General features: G+C 41.2%; 2 protein-coding genes across 2 annotated transcripts; both read left to right on the forward strand.

The window, feature by feature from the left end:
• Positions 1–4,167: 4,167 nt before the first annotated feature.
• Positions 4,168–6,995, forward strand: LOC143525383 (collagenase 3-like). Its single transcript, XM_077019253.1, has 10 exons — positions 4,168–4,317; positions 4,454–4,695; positions 4,777–4,925; positions 5,346–5,474; positions 5,558–5,719; positions 5,838–5,967; positions 6,065–6,195; positions 6,286–6,445; positions 6,528–6,631; positions 6,728–6,995. Exons 1-10 carry the CDS (start codon positions 4,216–4,218, stop codon positions 6,826–6,828), a joined length of 1,410 nt encoding a protein of 469 aa, XP_076875368.1. The 5' UTR covers positions 4,168–4,215; the 3' UTR covers positions 6,829–6,995.
• Positions 6,996–13,802: 6,807 nt separating this feature from the next.
• Positions 13,803–16,675, forward strand: LOC143525385 (collagenase 3-like). Its single transcript, XM_077019255.1, has 10 exons — positions 13,803–13,939; positions 14,047–14,288; positions 14,380–14,528; positions 14,846–14,974; positions 15,058–15,219; positions 15,333–15,456; positions 15,554–15,684; positions 15,775–15,934; positions 16,017–16,120; positions 16,217–16,675. Exons 1-10 carry the CDS (start codon positions 13,838–13,840, stop codon positions 16,315–16,317), a joined length of 1,404 nt encoding a protein of 467 aa, XP_076875370.1. The 5' UTR covers positions 13,803–13,837; the 3' UTR covers positions 16,318–16,675.
• Positions 16,676–24,200: the final 7,525 nt, after the last annotated feature.

The following is a 24,200-nucleotide window of genomic DNA, read 5'->3' on the forward strand; positions in this document are numbered from 1 at the left end:
ATTAGAAAATATTCAGGTTTCAAATATCCAGTTTCTCTCTGCATTATGAATAGTTACATTATTACTGTAAATGCACATTTTGTACACTTTTGTTTTTCCTTTGGAGAGGCACGTTATGCAGATTGAGAGTTTACACACCACAGCAGCTGCAGCTCTGTGAAACGCCTCCTAGATGCTGAGGAGACACAGGGCGCAGAGTAAAGAAAAAGGAGAGAAAAAACTGAAGAACTGCAAACACACAGGACAGATTTGGATGCTGGGACACTGCAGCAGACATGAGGGATCAAGGAGCAAACCCAACCAGGCAGGACGCGTCTACAGGTGCTGCTCAGCCTTATTGTTTATTGGAACACTCCAGAAGAAGAGCATACATTCTGTGCCCTCACAGAAGCAAAATACCCAACACGCTCACCATCTCACAACTCTGAATTTGTCTATCCTTTTTACAAAATATAACTCTTTACACCCTGTGCTAATTTCCAGAAATGTACAATTATATCCTCCTACCTGTTATTATTTGTAGTAGTCATTTTTTGTGTATTTTGTAGTACAATGCTCACATGAAAAACAAGCCACATGTTTCTGTGTGATCATTTAAACATATAAAGATTTTATTTAATTGTTGTGGTTTCACATTATTGTTTTGATTGCATAACATTTTGTAAATGTCACAGATTAACATCTGGTCTCTGGCTTTGCCTCTGGTTACATTGCAGTCCAGGCATGCCCTGCTGACTGTCAAAACCATTATTACAGACAGTAAAAATAGATAACAGATAATCTCCACACTGAGTCTGAGCACAAACGCTCCTATGGAATGTATCCTTATCCGACTCCCTATTCATGCATGAACTCCAACACTCCCCCAAATCCAACGATGATGTCCCACAGGGCCTCATCACAGAAGAGTCACGAGAGACAAGATCAGAGTGTGGCCTGAGTGATGTGATGACACCATCCTGCTCTTCAACATCAATAACACAAAGGGGATGCTTGTGAACTACAGGAAACTGCAGACACTCCCTTACATATGTGTGGGGCTGCTGTAGTGTTATGATTCACACAGTGCCCCTCACTGAATTACAACACCTGCTCATCAGCAACTCGACTTTTTGCAATTGCTGACCTACGCCCTAATATGCTCAGAGAGCCATCTGTCATGGCTGCATAACTGTATGGTGTGACAACTGCTCTACCTGCAACCATAAGGTCTTTCAGAGAGCAGTGAGAATAGGTGAACTCATCCTAGACAACATGCTCACAGCATTACAGTCTATCAGTCCCAATACCTGAGGAAGATCCACAAAATCACTACACACTGCAGCCACACTGTTCACCAAGCTGTACCAAGACTGTTTGTTGTCTGGGAAAAACATTTTTGAAAAATAATAGCATTTTTGAAAATCATCCATGTGTCTTCCTGTGCTTAACCAGTGAGTTTCAAAGCAAATATGTGGTTTTTTTAATGACTTCAAATTACAAATAAAGTTGCCTTATTTTGGCTTGTTCAGATTCCATGACTGTATTATTCATCAACATCAATGTCCAATAAAATGTTACTCATTCCTTTGCACTGAGCAAGGATTTGCAGTCTATGGTTCAAATTTAACTACACATGAGCCAGTTCAAACCAGCAGAAACAAACAGAAGGAGACAGTTACGCACGATGGATGTGACATCAATTGCATTGCTTAATGCCACAAAACACTGCGTTGCCAAACTCAAGACATAAAATGATTTATAAATGCAACTCTATAGAACTATATTGAAGTGTTTTGGACTAAATCATGCAGATCATAGATCATAACAGTTAATAAATTATATTTTTACACGTGATTTTTTTGTAGGCTATGCAGATGTTTTTCCCCTGACAAGCTGACATTTTACTGGGAAAAATATTTCCGTACATAATCTTCCATGTTTATCATTAATCTGTGTGTTGCGTGGCACACAGCCAAAACATCTATTCACTTTTATAGTTATATTATTTTGAAGAGTATGAAGATGAATATGATTCTTAAATGCAGAGATCGGCAGTTCCCCAGCAGGCGGCACAGTATTTACACATACATCTTAGTGTTTTCACCCTGTTTTTCTACTCCAGTGGCAGATCTAGGATTTTTTAAATGAGTAAGGGCCATCACATGGCCCCAATATTCATAACGGGGCCAATTACAACAATTTGTCCAACATCCCCTGAGGGGAAACATGGTGTAGTATAGTGTAACATTGTAACATGATTTACATTTGAATAGTCAGATTGGTAGAGACCACATCAGCTGCATGGAGATACTGATAATGAAGGAGGTGAAAACTGTCCTTCATTTAAGCTGTGCCTAATATAAATGGCTCAAATGGTCTTGAAGACCAATTCAGGTCCAATAGGAAGCAAAAATTATTTTTCATGTCCTCCTGTGGCTTATTAGAGCAACTCCTTTCTTTCTGAAGCTTCACTTCCAGTGCTGTCTCTATACAATACACTCTTTGGATACACAAAGCAAAATTCTCTAAATCAAGTACCAAGCCATCGATTAAGACTTATTTTGGTTTTCCCCTAAAGCTCTGACCATGTGTAATGTTGTCAGGCTGAAAATGTGTTAGTTTCAAGGATGTTAGCTTCAAGCTCCTGAGTGGAAACATAGTCTAGTATAGTATTAGCTTCAAGGATGTCCCTTGTGAGTGAAATCGTAATGATACAGTAAAGTTTCTTGATGATAAATGCCTTAGCATGAATGGGTGGCACTAAAAATTTCAGTAGTCCAGAATGCAACGGATAATCAGTGAGTTATTTCCTTAAAGATACTGTCCTAACATGCATCAGCTAGAATGCAGGGCTTTAACATTTAAAAAAAGAAAAAAAAACATTTACAAAATATTACAACATGAACCAAAGCCATCACTTTGTTCAATAATTTTGGATGTTACTTTCTTTTGCCTTTTTTAGTTATGGAAGTAATCAATAAGTTGAATCTAAAATTCATAATAGTTACAGACTAACAGACTGAAATGTTTAGGCTTGGTTTATTTATGTAAAATACACATCTCCTCACTCACCACACTGGAATTAGATCAGTTTGAGTACAATGTATTCATGTTCAAGAAACCAGTTTGAGAAGATTTGAGCTTTGAGACATGACAGGTTATTCTGTTGAAAGTATAGGCCTACTGTAGTCATAAAGGAGCAGACATGGTCAACCAGACTCTCATAGGCTGTGTTGTTATTTAAATACTCAATTGGTATTAAGGGCCTTAGAGTAGGCCAAGAAAATATCCTCACACCATTACACCAGGGTAAGGGTAAGCTTTCATTGAGACTAATCAGAACAGGCAACATTTTTCCAATCTTTTATTGTGCAATCTTGGTGAGCACTTCTTAGCTAAAGGGAATGGTACTAAGGAAGATCTCCTGCTGTTGTAGTCCATCTGCTTCAAGGTTCAAAGTGTTGTGTGTTCAGAAATGCTCCTCTGGATAGCTCAGAGTGGTTATTTGAAATACTGTTGGTGTCTATCAGCTGCAATCAGCCTGACTATTCTCCTCTGACCTCTAGAATTAGCAAGGCAGTTTAGCCAAGAGGAAGATTAGATAAGTTAATCCTTTAATAGTCCCACACTGGGGGAGTTCACAAGAGAACTGAACAACAGAGAACTGAACACAAGAGACTCACTGAAATGTAGGTGTTACTTCATTTGGATGTTTTACCAAACATATTTTAGATTTGTGACAAAAATGTGGCAAAAAAGGAGAAACCTTTATAAACCTTACCATTTTATTAAAATATCTTGTTCTTATAGGAAAATGACAATAAAATACATCTTTAAGCAGAAATAAAACTCAGGGGAGATAGTCACCAAAGCAGTTTGTTTTTATTCGCACGGTTATTTAACACAACATTCAAATTCTTTAGTTTTAGGGGTAAAATATGTAATATCACAGAACAATGTTAGCATTTAAAACATCATTTTAACAATAAATAAAAATCCTAAATGTGCAGAATGTAAAAATTAATAAAGACAAGTAAACAGCATTATAAACATTTCTTTACACACCATTTACAGAGTGCAAAAGTAGTAATCATCAAAGAAATCCAGATGTGTCTTGAACTAAACACTCACATGATGACTAAATCTATTGCACAACATGTCTGTGTATGGTGTATTTAAGCCTCCATCCCTCTGTGTGCAATCTAAAGAGTAGATTCTCGAGGACGAGGCAACATGAAGACTCACTTCAAGTTCTGCATCCTCATCGGCCTGATGATGACCGTTCATTCAGGTCCAATATCACGTCAAAATGAGGACAATGATGCTTTTGTAAAGGTGATGTAAAACTTATAGAACGAGAAATAATTATTGATACTCATGAATAAGATACAATAATTTATGTTACCATTTTGTAGAGGTTCACATTGTTAGAAACTGTTCATACTAATCAGACTTTCACTGTTTTGTGTAGAACTATCTGAAGAAATTCTACAACCTGACCGAGCAAACTGGACCTTCTTCCAACGGGAGGTTTAGTCAGATGAGTCTCAAAATAGCAGATATGCAGAAGTTCTTTGGACTTACAGTGACAGGAACTATGGACTCAGAGACGTTAAAGGTGATGCAGAAACCTCGCTGTGGAGTTCCAGATGTTGCTCAGTATTCTACTTTTGGTGAGGGTCTCAAGTGGAAGACCAGCGACTTAACATACAGGTACACACAGGAGCTGCTGCTGGAGATAACTGCACTGCCACAAGCCTGTAAAACCTTTAACACACTCTGTAATTCCCACAGGATTGAGAACTACACTCCTGACATGACTCAGGCTGAAGTGGATGATTCCATCCAGAGAGCGCTGCAGGTCTGGGCCCATGTTACTCCTCTGAAGTTCACCCGCATCTACAGTGGCACAGCAGACATCATGATCTCCTTCGGTGGAGGATGTAAGTCAACACTTAAAGCAGCCACCATGTGTGTGCGCGTATGTGTGTGTGTGTATAAATCTGAAGAAGATTCAAATTAAGTAACTGCAGTGCACTTATTTAAGACACTTAAGAGATCTATAACTGTAGTACCAGGACATTTTGGTCAGATGTCCTTCATCAGCCGTGCAGGCAAAGTGAAAAATCTGATTTAAACATCTGCGTTTTCATATATGAAAACGCAGATGTTTAAATCAGATTTTTCACTTTATATATATATACATAAATATATATACATATATATACTGGCTCTTCCTCCTATTAATTCAGAAGCACTTTGCTTGCACAGCTGATGAAGGATTGTGCAATGCTCGTTAAAAACAACGTAAACTGTCTAGATTATGAAGTCTTCCAATATTAAAGCCCCTTCCTTATTTGTAGCCCACGGTGATCAATACCCCTTTGATGGACCACACGGCACACTGGCTCATGCTTTTGCTCCCTCTGCTGGCATTGGAGGAGACGCACACTTTGATGAGGACGAACAATTCAGCTTCCGTTCAACTAATGGTGAGGCTTGCAAATCACCACTGAACCTAGAAAACTATGAAAATCATATAAACTCTGATAGGCTGATCATTTATTCTTTTTAGGTTACATTCTGTTCCTGGTTGCTGCTCACGAGTTTGGCCACTCACTGGGTCTGTCCCACTCCAGTGACCCGGGTGCGCTCATGTACCCAATGTACAGTTATAGGGATCCAAACTCATTTGTTCTGCCCAGAGATGATGTCAATGGAATTCAGTCCCTCTATGGTAAGCACAATGTGAAGTGAAATTTAAGTGAACCATGAAAAATTCTGTAGTAGTTTTCTTCAGAGTCTGTTAAATAATATTAACAATTCTCATCTAATTTCTGACAATTTAATCACAGGTTCAAATACTCACGTGATCCCAGACAAGCCTGACCCCATCCCTCCTGTTACTCCTGACGCCTGCGACCGCAATCTTGTCCTGGATGCTGTTGCTACCTTGCGAGGAGAGAGGATCTTCTTCAAGAATAGGTGGAATTGGACAAAGAGGCTTTGCTGAATTACCTTAATCATATATGAGATGTAATTCAAAGGGATTGACCATCTAACACTGAATTCTGTTGTTCAGCCTCTTCTGGCGTGTTTCAACAAACAACAAAGCTGAACAACATCTGATTCAGAGTTTTTGGCCTGATGTTCCAGAGAATATTGATGCTGCTTATGAGAACACGGCACAAGACCAACTGTTCCTCTTCAAAGGTAAACAATAATGTACAATAAACATTTCCAGTAACACCAGTCATCATGCACTGTGAGATAAACATCCAATCTTGATTTCATGATCTTCAGATCAGAAGGTCTGGGCTCTCTACGGTTATGACATTGTGCAGGGGTATCCCAAGAGCCTCAGCAGCATGGGGCTTCCTTCTACAGTGAAGCAAATCAGCGCAGCCCTTTATGACCCGGACACTGAAAAGACCCTGTTCTTTACTGACAACTATTACTACAGGTAGGACATAAATGACATTGTTTTTCTTTAATTACCAGAATTATTTCTCTGCATACAGCTAACAAATGTAATTACTTTGCAGTTATGATGAAAGCAGGAAGGTGATGGACAAGGGTTACCCTAAACTGGTGAAAAAGGGATTCCCAGGAATCAATGGAAAAATTACTGCAGCTTTCCAGTACCGGGGTACGTAATATAAACACCTTTAATGTTTAAGACAGTCAAACCATCCTAGGACTAAGTAGCTGTGTGATAACCCTACATGTAAACTGTGTGTTACAGGTTATACCTACCTCTTCAGTGGAACACACATGTTTGAGTTCAGCTCCTCAAGCAAGAAGGTCTTACGTACGCTTAATAACAACTACTTCCTGCCATGCTAAATGTTCCTGTCTGTATTGTACATTTTTAACTTTTGCAATAGTATTCACTTTATCTTTAAAGTCTCTTGAGTGATGTGTGTCGTAATATGGTTTCCAATTTGAAAACTATATGTAATATTGAATTTGCCTCTGATTACTTTATAACCAAATAAAAAAATTGTCAGTCAGTCACTTAAGCAATTTTTGACCACGTACACCACTGTATATGGTAAATCATTTACGAAACTGCACTGTTCTAACTGGAATAGCTTTGAATTGGTTCCAGTCATTTCTCACCAGTTATGAGTACTCTTGGTGAAAGTAACTTCCATGTGCTTTCCCCACCACATTTTGATGAGTCTGCTGTTGACATGCAGATGACACTTATATTTATTCCTATCCCCAATTATATTTGTCCCTAGCCACTGACACCAGGGGTTCCATTTAGTTGAAATCTAACTGTCATAAAGACATCAGGATGGATGTGTCAGAATGTGCTGCAACTAAATGATATGTGACATAATTGACACAGAAAGGCACAATAAACTGGGCAGGATCCGATGTGTGGGTGAAACTACACACAAACCTAGTTGCTCAATAAATCCAAACACAAACTTTATGGTATTGGTTGCACTGGTAGTTATACCAATAACACACATTTTCTTCTCTTTATTCCAATGTTCAAGTCAAGTCAAATGTATTTATATAGCGCTTTTTACAACACGTTGTCACAAATGAATGAATGAATGAATGTTCGATTTATATAACGCCTTTCCGAATTCCCAAGGCGGTTCACAATTTAACACAGGTACAAGTCACAGACAACCAATCACACACACACCGGTGTCAGCAGTGAATCAGCCACAGCAGTGAATCAGCCACAGCTGTCTCTCCACCTACTTAAGGGAGAGAGTTGTAGCAGTTCACTGCTGAATCGTTTTGGTCCCCATGCCTTATGTCTCTCAGCATGCGTTCTCTTGTCAGTCGTGTTGTGTTTGTTGGTGTTTTGCCACTATCTCTCTCTAATCTCCTTTTGTTCCCTGTCACTTTTTGAGTACTTACCTCCTGCGTCGCTATGAGCTTATGAGGGAGGTGAATGCCTTTGTTACGCGGTGGTATGTGAACCCATACAACGCGTGAAATATTTAACAGGAGAAGAACCCAAACGCCAATCACAAAAAGAAACAGTGAACTGAAACTTCTCCCAAAAGGAATGCGGGAAAAGCACAAAAAAGGAAAAGCAATGACCGCGTCATTTTGTCAGTAACGGGATAATATAATGAATTACTTTTCCTGTCGTTACAACGCCGTTGACGTTACTGGTCATTAAAAGCGGTGCGTTACTATATATTGATATACTAACAGTAATGCGAGCGGACCGCTGCCCAGGCTAGTGAGGAGTAACAGATCTCGATAGGTCACCATTCTTGATGTAACACCTGTTTAACTTAACAAGTCAGTAAGCGATTGGCTAAGGCAGCGTTATGGTAGCCAATCAGATCCAGTGTTTTTACACGTGCGCCGAAACACGCCAGTGACCGACACAAATGGAGAAGAGGCGGAAATGGCGAGTCAGGAGCAAGCCGAAGAACAATTTGCATTTTCAAGGTGGCGATATAAACATTATTTAAGAAAATACAAGTTCCTGAATGTCTACCAGACTGGGAATTTGATTTATTTAATTAAGAATAGAGGTTTTATTGTTAAGTTTACTTCTGTTGGGAACAAACCAGTTGTCTCAGGTTGAGAGAATTTAATTTAATTTGATAGATGTAAATGCACTTTATATAGTGTAACTGTTTACTTTTGCTTTTTTTTACAAAGATTTGGGATTTTAAAGGACTTTATCCTTCACTGGTCTGTGGATGTGCAATAAATATCAAAAGTTAAACGCCTTTCTGATCTACTCATTTCAACTGACTGTGAAAACTGCTTTTTCAAAAAAATCCTTATTCATTGGCATATAACTTTTTTTTTACTGTAACGCAAATAGTTACTTTGCCTGGTAACGAGTTACTTTTATTATAGAGTAATTCAGTTACTAACTCAGTTACTTTTTTGAACAAGTAGTGAGTAACTATAACTAATTACTTATTTAATGTAACGTTCCCAACACTGCTGGTTATCTAAAAACTGCTTGCCTTACATTGTGCACTAAATGGGCTCATTCTGTTCTTCTCAAGGCCACTGTGGCCTCCCCACTTCTGCTCTCCCACAGTCTTCCAAGAAAACATTAAGTTTAGTTTCACCTTTAAGTTTTTTTTTTCCTACACACTTCGGTTTGATGAATGCGCCCGCTGTCTTCCAGCGATTCATCAATGAAGTTCTTCACGAGCCATTGGACTGTTACGCCTTCATCTACTTGGATGATATTTTAATCTATAGTCGTGTGAGGTGGAGTATGCGCAGCATGTGAGGAGGATTCTCAAACTTAATCCCAGACAGGCTAGGTGGTCCATGTTCTTCGGGCGATTTGATTTTGTACTCTCCTACTGCCCAGGAACTAAAAATACCAAGCCGGATGCCCACTCCCACCAATGGGAGTCACCACCTGAGCAATCGTCACCCAGCACCATTATCCCCGCGGCCAAGATTGTTGCCCCCATTCAATGGGATGTTGAGGCCGCGGTGCAGCAGTCCTTGGCCACTAATCCAGGTCCAGGTGGTGAAGCATCTGGGCGGTTGTTTGTGCATCCGCACTTGTGTAAATAAGTAATGGAGTGGGGTCACGACTCACTCACACATGTGTCCATGGATATCATTACTGGGTTGCCTCCCTCTCATGGTAATAGTTGACCATTTTTCGAAGGCCGCCAAATTCGTGGCATTACCCAAACTCCCCTGCGCCAGTGAGACTGCGTCCCTATTTCTGCGCCATGTTGTTCCCTCTAGACGTGGTTTCCGATAGAGGTCCGTAATTCACCAGCCGTTTCTGGGGTGCTTTACTGGGATCTCTGGGACTAAGGTCAGCCTGTCCTCTGGGTTCCACCCCCAGACTATTGGCCAAATGGAGAATGTTAACCAGGACCTGGAGCAAACCCTTAGTTGCCTGGCCTCATCTAACACCTCCTCCAACGGGTCTGGCTGTCGGCCAAGGATCTACCGGTTCGTGGTGATACTCGCTACCTGGTGCCGATCAAAATTATACAGCACATTAATCCAGTGCGCTTCCTCTGTCGCTCAGGTTTCATTTGCTGTTTCACGTCTCACATCTCGGATCTTCCTGCTCCCCGTATTATCCATGGGGCCCCAACTTACACCGTCTGTCACCTACTTACATTTTACATTTACATTTTCTGCATTTAGCAGATGCTTTTATCCAAAGCGACTTACATAAGTGATATCCGCCGGGTCCGTGGGCATGACCAGTACCTCGTGGACAGGGTGGGATATGGCCCCAAGGAACGGTTTTGGGTTCTGGCCTAATTTAATTTTGAATGATGAATGAATCAATGAACATAATCATAAACCTCAACATCTTGTTTATTTTTCCACCAGTCTTCTACACAGTCCAATAGATGAGTGCAGAAAACAGAGCAAACAGTTTTCAGAACACTGGAAATTGACCAAAAATTTGTTTTGCTCAGGATATTGGAAGAATAAGAAGAACTGAAGTAAATCAGATGTTTTTTAATATCATTTTAGATGGTAGACTTTCTTTAATTTCCCTGGCCTCTGCCACAGACATCTCCATAGTGCCTAGAAGTGGTCTTCTGCATGCTCAAATCAAATGACTGGATCTTCCACTCATCATCTATACCAAGGATGGGCAACGTCCATGATAAAGAGGGCCAAAATTTTTTCAGCACTATTATTGGAGGGCCACATGACCACATACTTATGAAAGACACTCAAATTATTCTCAATATGAACACATTTTAAATGAATTCAGATCTGTATGTTTATTGCATCAACATACATCTATTTTCTGCCTATAAATGCATTAACTTAATAAGTAACAAAGACAAAACATTTGCTTAATATAAAAGTGCAAAAAGGAATTTGAACTCCTTCATATCAAAGAACTGTAACGCGTAGCGCGCTTCGGAGCGAGGAGGCGGACACAAACGCTGAGAAGAGCGAGATTTAATAAGGGGAATTCCATAGGCGAAGTCGTTTGTACAGGCACGGGTCAAAACGGGAGAGCTGTCCAAGTGGTCAACAGGACAGGCAGGAGTCGTAACAGGAGAGCCATTCACAACGGAGAAACACAATGGAGACGGAAAATACCAGAACAGAGATGACAGAGATAATCCACAAAACTGAACAAACCACAAATAACCGACAACGGGCGAAACACAGAGATACAAGTACACAGGACTAAACTAGACATAGCTGAACACAATGACGACACAGGCGTGGCAGACAGAGGGAAACCAGGGCAACAGACACGCAGAGCGGGATAACCGGGCAAGGAACAACATCGACACAGGAGAGGGGGGCGTAGCCCTACGTGACAAGAACAGAAAAGTCCTGCTCTATTGTTTTTTTTCTTTTAATTATTAAATTATTATCGATCTATTTGCGGGCCGCCAGTTGCCCATCCCTGATCTATACTATGAGCTGTCACACCAAGATAATTCTTGTTGCTAACAGAGGTCCAGTGATCCCCAGTCAAAGCCACATTAGTGGCGCTCTTCACAATAACCTGTTTTACTTCCCTTTCCTCATCATACAGCTGCTGGATTTTCTTCGACATTTTCTTTCTGGACAGCAGTTCGTAACTTGCATCAGCTGACACAATATGTAGCACTTCTTGTAAAGCCTGGATTATACTTGCCGCATCTTAATTAAGCCTTCGACAACAGAGAGTGGTCTACAGTTCACAGCAATCCATCTCGCCACTGAATTGGTCAATTTGACGTGGACTTTGACATTTTGTTTCTAAATTTGAACCCCGACATGTGGTCGAGTGTTGACTGGCGACACTACTAGGAATACATTTAGCAGCTAAGTTATCATTACTGACTTGTGCGTTAGCCCCAACATGTTTTGCGTTGAGGTGGTAACGAAGGGTGGAAGTGCTCCTGTGATAAGCGAACTCCTTCCTACATAAAGTGCAAATAACATTATTTTTGTTTGTACTTCCACCTGGATTAAATTTAAAATTCCCATCCACCACCTTCAGTCATCTCCATCATGCTCATCTTATTGTGCGTCCATATTATCTGTATGCCTGGAACTCGTGCACTGAGAAACATTCCATGGTGCAAAAGTGTCTCATGGGTTAAATGCGTTAAAATGCGTGTTTTTAGTTCGTTATTTTCCCTGTAATTAATTAATCGAAATTAACGCGTTAAAGTCCCACTACTATTTTTTATGGATTGAGTTCTTCTGTGTCTTTTCAGTTTGCATCTTTATTTCTCCCGCACGTTTGTGACAGTATTTCTTTTCTTACTCGTTGTATTTATTCCACGTAATTTAAGTTGGAGTTTTTCCCGTTTCCCTGTGTCTGCCTGCGTCTCTTGCTTTTCAGCGTATATTGTGGTTACTCGTTGTGCGAGCTGGCACTTGGATCCACCTTATCTCAGTATTTTCACATCGTGGTTTTGTTTACTGTAACTCACGTTCTCTTTTCTTTATACCAATAACATACATGTTATTGGTATAAAGAGAAGGGAACAACAACTAAAAATCAACCCATGTCCCTCTGAGCTGCCATATGCTTCTGTGTTTTCTGCATGAATCCTCAATGCCAGTAACTGCTTCTAGATGCAGTTAGAAGCAGTTAGAAGCAGTTTTGTTATCTTGTGGGTAAACAAAAGTGAGGTTTCATTCAGAAATTGTGCAGGGTGTCACGTTTCACATCCAGACTAACTCATGGGTGATGTGCTGAGGCGGAAATGTGAAAGTCTCTATGACGTCTCTCAGTTCGTAAAATCCAAACAGCAAAGCAACACAACCATAATGACAAATGCTTTACCACGTCTTTATGTTGTGTAAGAAACATTCCAGGTATGGTGTTATGTAAAACACCAGCAGGACTCAGTGACTCATATCCTTACGCTGTCCTGACATGTGTGAACACGTCTGTAGGGGTTTCCATGTTACAATGGGAGCATCACACTTTCTATAAGACATATTCTCTATGCTAGACCTGCTATAACACAGGACAACACAGCTCTGACGTTTCTATTTTATGCCATTACTCTTAATGTTAGATATCTTTTATAAACTTGCTTATATATTTTGAAATATTTTAATTCAGTGTTTCATCAGTTGATTCAATTGAAAAATTATAAAATTCTACAAATTGTAGACATACTCCAGATATACCTTACAATTTAATTAAAGAAACTTCATTTATTTCATTAGTAAATAAAAAATTTAAAGTGCAGTGCTGAAAATGAAGCAATTAACATAAATCACAGCAAATAAACCTGAACTGTCATGCTTCTCTGCTAATGTCATGATTCCCTGGGTAACTGATCTTGTGTCTGTTTTGCCTTCTTTACTGGATTAGTTCCTTGTTCCTGTGTCTTCTTCATTGTTCTAGCCTCTGTCGCGATAATTGTTCTAGCCTCTGTTGTGTTCCTTGTGTCGTGTTTATAGACTGATATCAGGTGTATTTCCGTTTCGTACTCCTAGTTTCCTTTTGTTTTTGTGTTTAGGTTTCTGTTTTTTTTATCATGCATTCTGGTTTTGTTTTTCTTTGTTCCTGTAGTCTGATAAATACATCTCTCTCTTCTCAGTGTAGTTGTCCATCTCCATATCAGTCTACATTACATGTACACAACAATGAAAAGTTCTTAACCACAATTTTCTTTTAAGCAATCAGGCACATGTATATGTGTGTGCGTACATTTCAAAATGTCAACTCAATTAGATCTTATTCCAAAAAAGGAACACATTCATGGGAACATTTCCTTATCCATCACTGTGTGGGTGTAACCATGCCCATCAATTGTTGTGTTTCCCGACTGCCAAAGACAATGACTAACTCTGTTGCTCAACTTGTACTGAGGTGTATTTAAGATCCATCTATCCGAGTGCAATCCAAGCAGGTGTAGATCCCTGAGGACGAGGCAACATGAAGACTCACTACAAGTTCTGCATCCTCATGGGCCTGATGATAACCATTCAGTCAGGTCCAATAACACGGCAAACTGAGAACGAAGATGCCTTTGTAGAGGTGATGTAAAATTTATAAGGAAAAGAAAAAAGGATGTAATAATTGCTGTTACTATTCACAATGTTAGAAACTATTCATGTTAACATTTATTTCATTGTTTTGTGTAGAATTATTTGAAGAAATTCTACAACCTGACCGAGCAAACTGGACCTTCTTCCAAAGGGAGGTTTAGTCAGATGAGTCTCAAAATAGCAGATATGCAGAAGTTCTTTGGACTTACAGTGACAGGAACTATGGACTCAGAGACGTTAAACGTGATGCAGAAACCTCGCTGTGGAGTTCCAGATGTTGCTCAGTATTCTACTTTTGGTGAGGGTCTCAAGTGGAAGACCAACGACCTAACATACAGGTACAAACAGGAGCCGCTGCTGGAGACATAGTCTATTAACTGCACTGCCACAAGCCTGTAAAACCTTTAACACACTCTCTAATTCCCACAGGATTGAGAACTACACTCCTGACATGACTGAGGCTGAAGTGGATGATTCCATCCAGAAAGCACTGCAGGTCTGGGCCCATGTTACTCCTTTGAGGTTCACCCGCCTCTACAGTGGCACAGCCGACATCATGATCTCCTTCGGTAGAGGATGTAAGTTCACACCAATAGTAACATTGCATGGTTAAGGAAGGTTAAATGTACAATTTTACATTTAATTAAATCCACACCTAAAGCAACCACTGTGAGTATAGAACCATTTGCAAACCATTCAAGTTAATTCTAATTCTATTCAGATTAAGGATTATTAAATATATTAAGTCTCAATGAAGATGTTTGTAAAGTATTCCAGTAGAGAATTGAAGAGTAGGACTGGGAAATTATACAAGTGACTGGAGAAACAAAGTAAACTGTCTAGATTATGAAGTCTTCCAATATTAAGACTTCAGACTTCCCTTCCTTATTTGTAGCCCATGGTGATTTCTACCCCTTTGATGGACCTGGTGGCACACTGGCTCATGCTTTTGCTCCCTCTGCTGGCATTGGAGGAGACGCACACTTTGATGAGGACGAACATTTCACCTTCCGTTCAACTAATGGTGAGGCTTGCAAATCACCACTGAACCAAGAAAACTATGAAAATCATATAAACTCTGATAGGCTGAACATTTATTCTTTTCAGGTTACATTCTGTTCCTGGTTGCTGCTCACGAGTTTGGCCACTCACTGGGTCTGTCCCACTCCAGTGACCTGGGTGCGCTCATGTACCCAATGTACATCTATAGGGATCCAAATTCATTTGTTCTGCCCAAAGATGATGTCAATGGAATTCAGTCCCTTTATGGTAAGCACAATATGAAGTGGAATTTAAGTGAACAATGAAAAATCCTGCATTGGTTTCTGTTACAGGGTATTAAATTATTTGAACATATCTTTGAACTTGTCATATCTGATTAGGTTCAAACACTAAAGTGATCCGGAACAAGCCTGACCCTTCTGTTACTCCTGACGCCTGCAAACCTAATCTTGTCCTGGATGCTGTTACTACACTGCGAGGAGAGAGGATCTTCTTCAAGAATAGGTAGAATTGGACAAAGAGGCTTTGCTGAATTACCTTAATTGTGTATGAGATGTAATTCAAAGGGATTGACCATCTAACACTGAATTCTGTTGTTCAGCCTCTTCTGGCGTGTTTCAACAAACAACAAAGCTGAACAACATCTGATTCAGAGTTTTTGGCCTGATGTTCCAGAGAATATTGATGCTGCTTATGAGAACACGGCACAAGACCAACTGTTCCTCTTCAAAGGTAAACAATAATGTACAATAAACATTTCCAGTAACACCAGTCATCCTGCACTGTGAGATAAACATCCAATCTTGATTTCATGATCCTCAGATCAGAAGGTCTGGGCTCTCTACGGTTATGACGTTGTGCAGGGGTATCCCAAGAGCCTCAGCAGCATGGGGCTTCCCTCCACAGTGAAGAAAATCAGCGCAGCCCTTTATGACCCGGACACTGGAAAGACCCTGTTCTTTACTGACAACTATTACTACAGGTAGGACATAAATGACATTGTTTTTCTTTAATTACCAGAATTATTTCTCTGCATACAGCTAACAAATGTAATTACTTTGCAGTTATGATGAAAGCAGGAAGGTGATGGACAAGGGTTACCCTAAACTGGTGAAAAAGGGATTCCCAGGAATCACTGGAAAAATTACTGCAGCTTTCCAGTACAGGGGTACGTAATATAAACACCTTTAATGTTTAAGACAGTCAAACCATCCTAGGACTAAGTAGCTGTGTGATAACCCTACATGTAAACTGTGTGTTACAGGTAATACCTACCTCTTCAGTGGAACACACATGTTTGAATTCAGCTCCTCAAGCAAGAAGGTCTTACGTACGCTTAATAACAACTACTTCCTGCCATGCTAAATGTTCCTATGTGTATGTCACTGAGAAAGTATAGCATTAATTATATTTATTAATACTATTTATTTTTAAATGTGTCATCATTTGTAAACTGTTTTTTTGTTTTGTTTTGTTTCTTGCAACCTGCAATGTTTTTTGCAGGTTGGATTACAAATAACTACCTCCGATTATACAATTAATGTATTCATCATGCAAAATTAATTATAAATACAATAATGTTTATATCACTGGTTGAAATTACTAAACATTCTCTTGGGATCAGCAAGCTGTATTGTGTTTTGACTCTAAACTAGCTTTCTCATGTTCTAAGTAATCAACTGTACAGAGGGTTACTGCAAAATAAATAACCAAACCTTGCATATGTGCTGTTTCTGACACCAAAAATGCTTGTTATTCAAAACTATGGAGCTTTGCCTGCAAACAATGATTATAAAATATAATTTAACTTATATTATTCATTATATCACTAAAACACTGGCTGAGGACAAAGGACACTGTGCAATTTTTTTGGGCAGTCATGGCCTGGTGGTTAGGGAACTGGTCTTGTGACCGGAGGGTCGTGGGTTCAATTCCCAGACCTGAGGCCATGACTGAGGTGCCCTTGAGCAAGGCACCTAACCCCAACTGCTCCCCGGGCGCCGGGCTAGGGCTGCCCACAGCTCTGGGCACGTGTGATCCACAGCCCCCTAGTAATCACTAGTGTGTGTGTGTGTGTTCTGACTGCACAGATGGGTTAAAAGCGGAGGACAAATTTTGATTGGGGTGTAAAAATCGCAATTGACAAAATACTACACATTTACAATAGGGAGCTGGGGCCTCATGTACAAAGCGTGGATTTCTTACTAAAAATTGCCGTATGTACAAATCCAGAAAATGGCGTACGCATTTAAAAAAAAAAACATTTGGTGAAAGTGGAGACGCTCCTGAATGAGGTAGAGGCATGGAAAAAATGTTTGTTTGGCACGTTGTGGCATTACGGCAAAGCGCAAAAGTTCTGAGTGGGACAGCGTGTGTGAAGTTTTAAATGTTGTGGGGTCAGAACAATGCACACTGGCAGAATAATATAGTTCACCTAAAAATAAATAAAATAAATTCTCAATAAAAGAATTGGTTAAAAATTGAATGCTGTCACTTACCTTTTTATATTTTAGCTATGATTTGTTGCCTTGCTTGTATGGCACCTGGGTTAGTCTGCGCAGGACCCCACATGCCCTCACAATACGACACACCTTCTCTGGCCGATACACGAGCATCCCCCAGTCCTGTCCAGGCAGTGCCACCGGCTTTCCAGCTGCCCAATCCCCCTCTCCACGACTGACCGGGTGTGGGGATGGGTGAGAATTGTATCTCCGCTTCCGGTCAGTCTGTGAATTACAAAGGGTCATCAGCCACATCTTAAGCGCCTAGCCGCTGTTTCCTAAGTAATTGAACAATTACCCATGTTTTAAATTACCCATGCTTTAAATTTGATGCTTACCAAGAAACCACCCATCACGCACTCTGCTAACTTGTAATCTTATCCCAACCATGCTGGATGTATGAATCATTGGGTTGATCCAGGCCAATGTGCCACTAGGCACATTTTTGCATCACATATTATTTGCACGTTTATGGAATTAAAGTGCTTTCTATTCACATAAGCAAATTTCTCCTCAGATGATGCCTTTATAGAAATGTGTGTGCAGTCGATCGCTCTGATTACATTAGGGAAACCGGGTATCGCTGCAAATTGCGTTTTAATGTTTGCCTGGTCAACCGCTTCATATGGGAACTTTATATAGGCTAAATAGCTGACATGCAGATGATCCCATCCAAAATAGCTGGCATGGCCCGGCTCAAAGATGACTGGGATCTCCCGGACCGGTCTGCCAGTTCTCTTTGAAACGAGCCAGTTGCCAGGAAGCCGAGCGTTGTCAGCACCTGTAAAGGAACTGGCAATGTGCGACTCCTCGCGTTTCTCTCTCCAAAACTGGACCCAACTCAGCGCAAGAGGACAGTTCTTGGAAATCTGAAACGTCTTATAAGCCAGTCATCATCATGGGCCAAAAAAATTATAATGGTCATGGAAAACGCGCTCTCGGCGAATTCGGCCATTAGCAATATCTTCCATCTCCCAAGAACTCCAGCGCAACATTTAATGCATGTTTATATAATCTAGGCTAAGTAGAAATGATTATTTCAGTAAGGCAATGGAATTGTCTGATTAATTTACTGATTAATTTTCTGACTAATTTACTTTATTTTACACAAAACAGGCTTTATTACAATGTGTGCATGAATGGTATCTTAATAGTTGTAATTTCAATGCATCACCTCCAAGTGTCGCTAATTGACAAAAACACATTAGAAACATGCGTACGCCTGAATTGAAAGTGTCGTGGGTGTACGCACTTTCTCACGTTCAAATCACATTTAGTAGGGGAGAGTGGTATGGAGATAATTCTGTAGCAAAACTTTTAGTTTACAGGTTCTCGCATCAAAAATACAAGTGCAAATTTTAGTTTACAAGTTCTCAAATTAAAAATACACGTACAGAATTGGTTTTACAAGTTCTCAAATCGGGTCCTTCACGCTCTCAAGTTTTGCTACAGATTTATCTCCATAGTGTGGGGACAGTTGCAATGTGTGGCAGTTGCAACACTGCAGATTTATCAAATCAGAAACAACCTAGAGTGTTGACAGTCATACTGCACATGTTCAGTTGGACCCTCCTTCTTTCTGCAAGATTGCAGCCGCTTTTGAACATCTCTTCTGGGTGAACAAAAAAACATGGTAGAAAAGTAAATAATTTTATGAACAGAATTTGTCTCATAGTGTCTAATCTGTTTGCATCGTGTCTAAACTCAAAGCATCTTTTATTTTCCGAGCTCATCTGGCGTACCACCGCGGGGTGCTCTGCGTACCACCAGTGGTACGCGTACCACAGTTTGAGCACCACTGTGCTAAGCTATTTCACTTGTTGAAATTGTGACAGATGTGGGTTTAATGTATTAAAAAATTGTCTTTCTATTGCAAATGGTCTCTGAGATACTGAAGGAAATACATAAAGTGTTGCAACTGTCCCCACTCTCCCCTACATCTGACCGCTTGCGTGAAGCAATGTTTTTGTGCGTATGCACCGTTCGTACATGAGGCCCCAGGTTTGGTTGTTAGAGAAGACTACTGTCAATTACTGTCAGTATTGTCAATGTCTTTTAAATTGATCGTGATGACACGGAGGGCACGATCACGACGAGACATAACCAAGAGACAAGACAGACTAACAGAGAGAGTAAACAAAACACATGATTACAGACACAAACCGAAACCAAAAGAAAAACTGAAATAACTGAAAAAACTGAATAACGGAAATTTCAGAAAACCAACTAGGAAGGACAAAGACACAACAGAAAACAATAATCTGACTCGCAACCCTACATTGAAACTGAAATATATACTAAATGATCAAACAAACTAGAAACAGGTTATTTCAATGACAAAGGGGTGGAGTAACAGAGTAGAGGTCTGCGCGGGACTGCTTTTTTTCATCCTGCTCCTGCCCGCTCCCGCTTGTTTTAGACCCGCTCCCGCCCGCACCTGCTTGTTTTAATCCCGCTCCCGCCCGCACCGGCCAAAAAATCGCTTGTTTTAATCCCGCACCCGCCCACCACGTACACATTTCTGTCGCCCCCGCCCGCAATCCTAATATGAATTGAATTAATTAGATTTAGTACTTGAAATTTTCTTATGTATTTATTAAAACAGCAATATAGCGATTGATCGCGCTGTCCCATTTCTTATCACAGTCCAAACACATCCCGTTAGGTGACGTACACCAACACTTTCTGACATGTATCACAACAAGCCGATTTCCATCTCCATTAATTACAATGGAATATGACTTCCATACATCAGACTTTCCTGTAGTTGGCTTAATTGTGGTGTATTCGCCTGTTATAATAGAATTTTCCACAGCTGAAACTGGTTGACCGTCTACAGCAGGGGTCGGCAACCTATGGCACGCGTGCCACCATTGGCACACCGAGGCATAGTCACTGGCACGCGACACGCTGGACCAGCATCAGCAAAAATATATATTTTAATACAAATTATTATATTAATGGATTATACTTTCGCGAGTGACCGTAGCCGCACTCCGCACGCACAACTCGCGCGAACGGCGGAGGCGTTTAAACTTGGCGATCGATCGCGATATAATACTTTTAGTGTCGATTTACACCTCCCCCCCTCCTCGGTCAACAATTTAAACTCGCCGCCATAGTGGCACACTCATTGACTGGACATGTTAAAGTTGGCACTCCATGTCTCAAAGGTTGCCGACCCCTGGTCTACAGTCTCTGCCATTTCTGTATCAAAATGACAAAATGACACACTTCATGTTCACGTGATCAGTTGCTTAGCCAATATTTTGAATTAGTTTATTGCTTACTTACTGAATGATTAGTTGTTTTCGTCCTGTTCCTTATGCATGGAAATCATTGCGTTGTTATTATTACAATTTTCTAGACTATTGAATGAATGAATGAATGTTTCAGTTTATATAGCGCCTTATCTAGATACAGACAACCAATGACACACCGGCGAGAAGCGGCAGCCAATTGCGCACAGCGTACTCTCTACCGGGATCCACAGCCCTCTGGGGGACTGAATGGGGTGCAGGAAGGGGAGAGAGGACAGACCCTAGTGGCAGAGCACCATCCACCACTGGGCACACAAGCACACACACATTCATGCACACACACTCAGACAACATTTTAATTATTAATTTGCGGGATTTTTCTACATGTATATGTGGTCCCGCTCCCGCATCGCCTGGACTAATTCAACTCCCGCTCCCGCCAATAACAATTAAATTCTGTCCCGCGCCGCAAGATATTCTGTCGGGTCCCGCGGGACCCGCGGGATTACCGCGGGAGTGCAGACCTCTATAACAGAGCCCAAAACAGAGCAAGGGCTAAACAGGAGACAAGTCTGACAGGAGGGGGCGGGGCTAAACCTCACAGCAAAGGACAAAGTCAGAGCATGTGCAAGGTGTTGCGAGTGCTAATATGCAGTGGTGGACGAAGTACACAAACCATATACTTAAGTAAAAGTACAGATACCCAAGGTAAAACAAGTACAAGTAGAAGTACGCCCATTAGACTTTAAGTGAGTTAAAGTACAAAAGTATTGGCCTTCAAATGTACTTAAGTACTGAAAGTAACGTTCCATCAGTTAGGCTCTATAAATAAGGCTTTAATATCCTGTTATCCCTATACCATGACTCTTGCATTATCAACTCATTTATGTGGACAGGCTCGACTCTTTGAACACAAATATTTTAATATTATTAATTATATGTTTATAGAGTTAGGTTTTTTTGTTTATTAAAATTATCATAAGCAGAAAACACAGAAGGCATATAATTTCTATTTTGATAGCAGTGGCTATGAAGTAACTTCTTGCAAACAAGCAATATTTTGGTTAGATATATTTGCAATTGCACATCCAGATATCAATCTCCTTCTATTTGATGAATAAAAGAAACATTTCCTGTATTTTACTGCACCATAAAACATAGGATACAGAATAGTTTAGTTATTGCAAAATACTGCAAAAGCACAAACTTTAAGACAAAATATAAACTAGCAGCTACCTGCTAACGGTTTTAGGTCTCTAATGTGTAGAGCAAATCTAGTTCAGTTTCACAGTGAAAACTCAAAAAGTTGCAATTTTACAATTATTTACTGTAACATTATACCATACATTGCTGTGAAAGCCTTTTATGATAGGTAAATTAATATTATATGACTGTAACGGGAGGATGGAGGTGCAGGAGGTGAAGGCAGCAGCACAGCTTTAATGTCCATTATGAAAACACCTTAGAACAAAGATCAGTAGGTGCTAGCTAACAAACTCAGAAACATCCTGTAGCAACCACAAACAATAACGAAGGCAAACGCTGTGAGTGAAGAGGCCAGATGAGAAGCAGCCTGTGAATGAAGAGGCCAGGTGAGAAGCAGCCTGTGAGTGAAGAGGCCAGGTGAGAAGCAGCCTGTGAGTGAAGAGGCCAGGTGAGAAGCAGCCTGTGAATGAAGAGGCCAGGTGAGAAGCAGCCTGTGAATGAAGAGGCCAGGTGAGAAGCAGCCTATGAATGAAGAGGCCAGGTGAGAAGCAGCCTGTGAGTGAAGAGGCCAGGTGAGAAGCAGCCTGTGAGTGAAGAGGCCAGGTGAGTAGCAGCCTGTGAGTGAAGAGGCCTGGTGAGTAGCAGCCTGTGAGTGAAGAGGCCAGGTGAGTAGTAGCCTGTGAATGAAGAGGCCAGGTGAGTAGCAGCCTGTGAGTGAAGAGGCCAGGTGAGTAGCAGCCTGTGAATGAAGAGGCCAGGTGAGAAGCAGCCTGTGAATGAAGAGGCCAGGTGAGTAGCAGCCTGTGAGTGAAGAGGCCAGGTGAGAAGCAGCCTGTGAGTGAAGAGGCCAGGTGAGAAGCAGCCTGTGAATGAAGAGGCCAGGTGAGAAGCAGCCTGTGAGTGAAGAGGCCAGGTGAGAAGCAGCCTGTGAGTGAAGAGGCCAGGTGAGTAGCAGCCTGTGAATGAAGAGGCCAGGTGAGAAGCAGCCTGTGAATGAAGAGGCCAGGTGAGTAGCAGCCTGTGAGTGAAGAGGCCAGGTGAGAAGCAGCCTGTGAGTGAAGAGGCCAGGTGAGTAGCAGCCTGTGAGTGAAGAGGCCAGGTGAGTAGCAGCCTATGAATGAAGAGGCCAGGTGAGAAGCAGCCTGTGAGTGAAGAGGCCAGGTGAGAAGCAGCCTGTGAGTGAAGAGGCCAGGTGAGTAGCAGCCTGTGAGTGAAGAGGCCAGGTGAGTAGCAGCCTGTGAGTGAAGAGGCCAGGTGAGTAGTAGCCTGTGAATGAAGAGGCCAGGTGAGTAGCAGCCTGTGAGTGAAGAGGCCAGGTGAGTAGCAGCCTGTGAATGAAGAGGCCAGGTGAGAAGCAGCCTGTGAATGAAGAGGCCAGGTGAGTAGCAGCCTGTGAGTGAAGAGGCCAGGTGAGTAGCAGCCTGTGAATGAAGAGGCCAGGTGAGAAGCAGCCTGTGAATGAAGAGGCCAGGTGAGTAGCAGCCTGTGAGTGAAGAGGCCAGGTGAGTAGCAGCCTGTGAGTGAAGAGGCCAGGTGAGTAGCAGCCTGTGAGTGAAGAGGCTAGGTGAGAAGCAGCCTGTGAGTGAAGAGGCCAGGTGAGAAGCAACTCGGCCAGTGCTGCTGAACTGGGACTGTCAGGTTAAACAGTGACAGAAAACAAAGGGCCCACTGTGACAATAATATATTTCATATCAAAGAATCTGGCATTAAAATTGTTCTAAAAAGTCCCTAATTTCATTGTTTCCTGTCTAAAATAATGATGGTGCCTTAACTCACAACCATGAGGGCGAATTTCCTAATCCCTCTTTTAGTTTGATAAATTGTTACATTCACATACTGTATGTGTCTTAGGGAGTGAATTTGCATAGAGGCCAATGAATATAAAATAACACTGTACAACATTCTAGTACAGCAATACCCCCACCCCATCACCCACACCTCCTAACTCTGTCTATCACTCCTCTCTCTCTCTCTCTCTCTCTCTCTCTCTCTCTCTCTCTCTCTCTCTCTCTCTCTCTCTCTCTCTCTCTCTCTGTCCTGATCGATCACTCCTCCTCTCTCTCTTTCTCTGTCCTGATCCATCACTGCTACTCTCTCTCTCTATGTTGTGATCCATGTCTTAGTCACTGTCCCTGTTTTAGTCATCTTATCGTTCTGCCATTTGTCAGGACACGGTGGCTGTAACAGTGCCCCCCCACACCCATAAATGACCATATATGACATTACATGCTCAGACAGACAATGATGATATTAATCCAGTTCACACATTCACCATTAAAGC

Source organism: Brachyhypopomus gauderio, chromosome 10, assembly GCF_052324685.1.
Source record: "Brachyhypopomus gauderio isolate BG-103 chromosome 10, BGAUD_0.2, whole genome shotgun sequence".
Taxonomy (NCBI): Eukaryota; Metazoa; Chordata; class Actinopteri; order Gymnotiformes; family Hypopomidae; genus Brachyhypopomus; species Brachyhypopomus gauderio.